Here is a 6,555-nt window from a genome sequence, read left to right on the forward strand (position 1 = left end):
GGGAGAAAGAAGAGGGGGCTGCTTGAGTCCCTCCTTCGCCAGAGACAATCCACTTGTTCCTTAATTGGGGTCATGCCGACTCCCTCTTTCTCGCCCTCTTAGCTTTTACAGCACTCAGTAATAAAAAGCACCCATTTCAATTCAAATGGAGGTGCCATGCGATCCACTGTCCTCATTCACCAGTCCTTCTATTCCCTTTCCCATCCATAGTCAGAGAATTTATAGCCACCATCGCAGCCAAACTCACCATCCTCATCATCATCGCTTGTCGTAGTGGACGAGTCTGGAAAATGCTGACGCAGCCGGAAGACGTTGGTTATTGGGCAGAACATCTTGTTGGGATCCGGTGCGTATTTGTGGGAAGTTGGGCGATAAATGCTGGACAAACTCAAAGAGGCGTATTGATCCATAGAAAGACTATGGCGCTGCAGACTCTTCTTCGTCTCCTGCCCCTGATTGTCGTCAGCGTCTTCTACATTTTGCCAGCCGCCATCCTGCTGCGGTATGGGCAACGTGGAATGCTGATTAAATACCTCTTTGTTGTGTGGAGAACAAATGATCGGTGACTTCATCGGCACAACTTGAGGTACCGCCGAGGTGCGTCTACTACGCCGCACGTCGTTTGTCACGTCCCCACCCTCGTTGTTGTTGTCGCTACAAGCAAAACAGTCTTCTCTCTCCAAGATAAAAACGACACCACTGGAAAAACGATGCTCCCGTTCGACCTTGTACGGCCCGGGGTAGAATCCCTCAAGCAAATCCTCTTCACCGGTGCTCTCACTGACAGTGGAACCCTCCGTGTGCTTTTCCTTCTGCTTGGGAAGGTAGGTGGCATTGGCGGCAAAGTCAGATGGTGGCAACGCTAGTGATGGGTCTGCTGGTGAGCAAATGAAAATTTTGTCATCATCGTAGTCCCCAAGCCATGCGACAGTGCTGCGGACGCGGCGGTGCCAAGACAACGGCGCCGGGGCGAAAGGAGCAATGGTGCCTGGAAGCAAGTTGCCCAAATATGCGTCATCAGCCCTACATGGTGGCGTAAATCCCGTCTTAACGTCCGCTTCCTGTAAATTTGAGTCTTCATCTTCAAGGACGCTCAGTGGAGGTGATGGTGATGGTGAAAAGTTGACCTCTGTCGTCACTGGCGGTGGCGTGGGCCCATGAACCTCAGTTGCAGCCAAAAAAATGAGAGGAGACGTCTCCTCGGATTTTAGCCGACCGAATGGTTTTGAAGTCACCTCAGGCAAGGGAAATGCGTCATTGGGACCGTCATTCGGAACATCCAAAAGGATCTGAGAGATGCGGGTGGCTACTTCAGCAAGAGTATTGGGTGACCCCATGCACAGTGGGCATTGTTCCAGAGTTTCTGTGGACGCCAAATGCTTGATGCTCTGCACAAGTGGCGCCGAGCCATCGCTTGACCGCCTATTGTCCAATGACCGCCGTTTCTTGAATATGGAAGCAGTATACGAAGAAGAACGTACAATTCCTTGAGAGGCCTGTGGAGAAATTGACAAAACAGACGCCCAATTCCTCTGGGACGAATCTTGAAATGCCCCCATAAAATCGCTCAGCCGGCGTTGTATTTCGCGGTTGCCCATCTCATTCTGCGGCTCTCTCTCCTCTGGGTGGTCATAAATGGCAGAACGTACAGGCCCCTCGGTTTGTTTCACATCCTCCACGGGCGGCGGCGCGTGATCCACCTCCCGCCCTCCTAATTTCTGAGGTGATGTGCATGCTTCCTCATTGTGGCTCGTGTACCCTGACTCAAGCGATACGACGTGAACATCTGTCGAGCCCTCTCCATCGTCCAGGGGCATCCCCGTTAACGCATCCTGCTTGGATCGCCTTCCTTTTCTCCTGCCTGACGAGGCGCTGAGGAGCATGTGATGTGGCGGTGGAGTGTGGTACCGTGTCAACGCCGGAGGTGCGTGTCGTAGGGTCCTCTGCTGCTTCTCTGTGAGGGAGCTACGCACCGGCTCTATTTTAATTTCCTCACCAGGCAGAGCATCCTGGTGGAGTGCTATTTTTTTTATGCTACTCGCTCTGAAGCGGGGAAGTGAACTCGACGATTTCTTCTCCATCTCCACCGAACTGCCGTTGCTGAATGACGCATTGCCAACCACATTCGATGGTGGCGGCATGTCTGTGGGATTCAGCGTGACACTCCTCCGCACCTCGCTCGCCTCCGATCCGTCCAGACAATGAGACGACAGGATCTTCTCACGCGGCTTTGAAGTTACATTCAACGGTGATGGCAACGGTGGCGACGCACTTTCATTCGCCCTATCCTGAGGTTCAATCTCTCCAGCGGAGCCCGGCCTCGGCATTTGCTCCGACGGCCTCTCGTCATGGCTCTCCATTTCGTTCCCACCCATCTTCTCGTTGCTCTGCTCCGGTGGATGGTCCACTGCAGCCGCCATCCTGTCGGGGCCTGCAGCAGGGCCCGCCCCCGTATTCACGTCGCTCGGCCCATTTTCCCTAAATTCCTGGCATGATTTCAACGTGGCACACGCTGCGTTGCCCTGCACTGCAGCGCATGTGGCGGGAGACGCAGTGGCGTCCATGCCGTTTATAGACTCCGCTCGCAGTACTGGACAAAATGGACGATGCGGGAGTGACGCCTCGGGCAAAGCGGCCATCTCACCCTCGCTGGGTAAGTGCAAGAGCGCAATCTCAAACGCCCTCCCGGGGTTAGGTGAGATTGCGGAACCGCGGGACGGCGGTTGGTCCATTTTGCTCGGATCTATTGAGGGCATTTGTTCAATAGATTTTAACGTTATGACACTACTGCCACTGTCGCTGCTTGTAGTCGTGACGCTCAAGTCAGAGAGACGTCGGCATTTAACTGCTGGCGGGGTGTCAACTTCCCCTTGCCTCTCCACATTACCGTCTCCCCTTGTGACTACTCTGTCCGTATTGTCGTCGCCTCCTTCCTGTGGGGGGATTGAACCCTCTTCTTCTCCTGATGACATCCTCTACAACTGAGCAACAACAGAGAGACACAAACAAGAAAAGACAAGGTGTAAAGTAAGAAGTAACAAATGTAAACAAAAAAAAAAACCAGCAAGCGCGGCACAAACCCGTAACGCTCATGTCATATGATACGGTGGAGAATAATAATAATAATAATGGGAGAAAAAGAAAATAATAAAATAAAAATACTACGTGGCTTCATGTACATCGCCGTTTCGTTGCTAAAGAAAGCAATACATGTTAAGTCTCTCTCTCTCCCTCTCTCCCTCTCTCTCTCTCTGCGTGTGTGTGTGTGTGTGTGAAAAAGAAAAAAACAGATAGGCAAACAAACAGTGTATCGCGATACGCCTTGTGCACTGCCGTCATAAACACTCGCGCAATAAATATGATGCATACATGAAAAAAGAAAAAGAAATAGAGAGAGAGAGAGAGAGGGAAAAGAGGGAAAAAAAGAAAAAAAAAAAGAAAGCAAAAACATTTATACAAAACACAATAATCTGCCAACAACACAAATAATAATCTAAAAAAAAAAACTTAAATAAATGTAGAACTACTAAAGAAGAGGGGAGGGGATCATTATCAAGTCTCTTCCAAACCCATTACACACGAAATCCTCTCTCCCCTCTCTCCATTCGTCTCCAACTCCCTGTTTTTGTTGTTGTTGCTTTCTTAGCTCCGCTGCATGTTGAGCTGCCCCAACTCATTTCGCGCACGTGCAAGTGCCTGTGGAATGGCCCGCATGCTGCAGTCCTGCCGCCGTAACGCCTCGGCAAAAGTCTTCTCAAGCCGCTCCAACATGGCGGCTCGTGCAGCACGCAGCTCCTTCTGCCGCTGACGCTCCTCCGCCCGACGCCGCCTCAGTGTGGCCAACTCGACGCGCAGCCGCTCAATCGTCTGTTGGTTCGCCACATCGCGCTGATGGAGTTGCTTCAATTCGTAATGCAGCGAGGCGGCAACATCTCGTGACTCCCCCGGCATTGAACGACGAGTGGCAACACCACCCCGTCCCTCCATTTTGTCATCACGCTCTTCAAGCGTCAGCCTCAGTTGATGCTCCGCGCTCTCTAGTCGCCTCCAAACCGTCGTGAGTTCCTCCTGTAGCTGCCGCACCTGCTGCTGCCTGGCGTGATGGGCATGCATCTCCTGATTGAGACGCTCCTCCGACACGGCGAGAGCGTCCCGTTGCGCTTCCAACTGCTGTAGCGCATCGTCCAGGCGCTTCTGCTGCTGCATTTGTTGCTGTTGTTGTTGCCGCAGTGTTGGGGCACAACTCACCGCATTGCCCTCACCGCCCCCCGTCGGCAAAGTGGCATGCGCATTAAGAGGGTTGTCTCCGCCTGTTTGGGTCAAGCGGTCACTGTACTCTGAAGAAACGGATGCATTCATCCCCCGAAGCGTATTCAAGGCGGCCTGCGCCTCTAGCTGTTGAATCTTTTCGTGTGCCGCACGCAACTGCTCCTCCAACTCCCGTATGGTCGTGGCGGCCGCGCCACCATCCCCATCGCATGACTCATCCTGTGCTCCGTTTTCACGTGGAACACGGAGTCTATAGAGTGAGCACCGTTTTGTCTGTCCAAGTAACTGACTGTGTTCTACACGCAACGCCAATAGCTCCTGCTTTGCCGCCGTCATCTCATCACGCATGAGCTGAAACTCCGCCATGGATGGATTGCGATGGTACGCCTCCTTCAGCCTGTCCTCCAGGTCGTGCACACGTTGCAACAGATCGGCCCGTTCTTGCAGGAGAGCAGCGGTGCCGCATGGGGAAACGGAATCTAGAAAAGTCTTCGAATTTTTGCATGTAGAGCCCTCAACAAGGCGTGCACTGTGTACAGTGACGGGACGGCCCAAACGCGGACTTCGAATACGTGGACTTGCACGCAACTCCTCAAACCGCGCTCGAATGACCCGCGGGGTGTCGCTCCTGACAACACCCCCCGCCATGCCGGTGTTGCTTTCAACATTCCCCACACCACAGGACTCGAGCCGCAAGCGGGGCACGACGGAAGGCACGCCTGCAGCAGCAGTAGAAGTAGAAGCAGCAGCGGCAGCAGAGAAAGAAAAGGAAAAGGAGAAGGTGGAGGAACGAACGGCATCGGCCACATCCGCATTCCGTGACTCCTGCTGTCTCAATGACTGCTGCCTAACGGAGCCTTTTTCTGTCGCAGATAACGTGGAACTTCTGCCGGAAGCCAACGACTCCGTTTGTGGCCTCGTCGAGGCGTCCGTTAGCAAAAAAGTCATGTTGCTGCGCGTCTTCGGTGACGAGCATGGCGTCTCCACACTCGCGTCATGCACGTCCGCCTCGTGGGTGGCATCTCGCAGCAACGCATCAATCGCCGCCAGCTCCTCCCTCGCCAGCTGCACGTACTCCGCGTGCTCCTCCATCTCTCGCATGAGAGCGGCCGTCTCGGCGGCCGCAGCGGCGCTCTTCCGCTCACCGTCCTCTCCCAATTCCTTCTTTTCGCCGCCTGCTTTCGCAGCGGCCTTGCTCGCCCTCAGCATGGCGGCGATCCACTGGTGCAGCGGCCCCAACGTCGGATGCACACGCACAACACGATCATGCGACCATTTAAGTTTTAAATCGCACCGCTGCACCGTCGCAAGCTCCGCAGCCGTCACGGCTGATGGCTCGCGTTTCACAATCCGCCGCCGCAAATCCCTAATGCCACAGCAGTGCTCCCAGGACATGTATAACCGCTCGCCCAACAAACACACGGCGGTCTTGACGATCGCAGCAACGGCAGACGGCGGATGGCGCAAACTGTAAAGGTCCTTCCATAGACCCACAGGCATTGCCCACACTGCGGCACGTGCAGCCGTGAGTTCCTGCAATGCGCACTCCAATTGCTGCTGTCGATGAGAGACTTTTGCATCGGCGTTCTGGTCATGACTTTCGTCATTTTTTTGTCGAATCCACGCCTGTATCTCCGCGATGCGAGCGAGGGAAGTCTCCAAGTCACTCTGCAGCTGCTCACGTCTTCGACTCAACTCCTCCACGTCGTCAATAGACAGTGGAGCCTCTTGCTGGTTCTTTTTCTTCTTTTTCCTTTTCTTGTTGTTGTTGTTAATGTTTCTATTGTTATTTTTTTCCATATCTTTTGGGTCTTCCGCAGCTGAGGGCGCCTTTGCGACATCTCTGGCGTGGGGAACGTGCATCGCTGCACAATACGCCTCCCCCCCACCACCGCTACCACCCCACTAACAATACACTGCACCCTATTATTACGTTGTGTGACATGTGTGTCAGGGTTGCGATGGCAAGAAGCAAAAACAGGAAAAAAAAAAAAGAAAAATGAGTAGGCACCATGTAAAAGAAATGCAAGCAATGAGCGGCCAATTCAGAGGCCAACAGACCGCGTAGGCCAATGCTCGTAGAGTTGCACACTGTGCATGGCTGCAGAGCAGAGAGGGAAGAGAGAGGATAAAAAAAAAAGCACGTGCATGCAGAGGGCCAAGAAGAGGCAACTTCTCTTATTTCTCTCTTTGATGAATGATGATGGAAACAAAAAAAAAAATAAATAAATAAATAAAGAGAGGATTAAAACAGAAACCCCCTTTACTGGGGAATCACAATAGCTT

The 6,555-nt window shown here is 53.1% G+C and overlaps 2 protein-coding genes across 2 annotated transcripts, besides 6 other annotated features; both read right to left on the minus strand.

Annotated features, from left to right (window-relative positions):
• Nucleotides 1-6,555: a sequence feature (heterozygous, Esmeraldo-like haplotype).
• Nucleotides 189-2,972, minus strand: Tc00.1047053504635.10 (uncharacterized protein; the record flags this gene model as incomplete). Its single annotated transcript, XM_799648.1, has 1 exon — nt 189-2,972. One exon carries the CDS (start codon nt 2,970-2,972, stop codon nt 189-191), a length of 2,784 nt encoding a protein of 927 aa, XP_804741.1.
• Nucleotides 3,219-3,253: a microsatellite.
• Nucleotides 3,373-3,448: a sequence feature (A-rich).
• On the minus strand, nt 3,643-6,132 carry Tc00.1047053504635.20 (uncharacterized protein; the record flags this gene model as incomplete). Its single annotated transcript, XM_799649.1, has 1 exon — nt 3,643-6,132. One exon carries the CDS (start codon nt 6,130-6,132, stop codon nt 3,643-3,645), a length of 2,490 nt encoding a protein of 829 aa, XP_804742.1.
• Nucleotides 4,991-5,027: a microsatellite.
• Nucleotides 6,005-6,075: a sequence feature (T-rich).
• Nucleotides 6,477-6,507: a microsatellite.

This window comes from Trypanosoma cruzi (genome assembly GCF_000209065.1).
Source record: "Trypanosoma cruzi strain CL Brener chromosome Unknown tcruzi_1047053504635, whole genome shotgun sequence".
Taxonomy (NCBI): Eukaryota; Euglenozoa; class Kinetoplastea; order Trypanosomatida; family Trypanosomatidae; genus Trypanosoma; species Trypanosoma cruzi.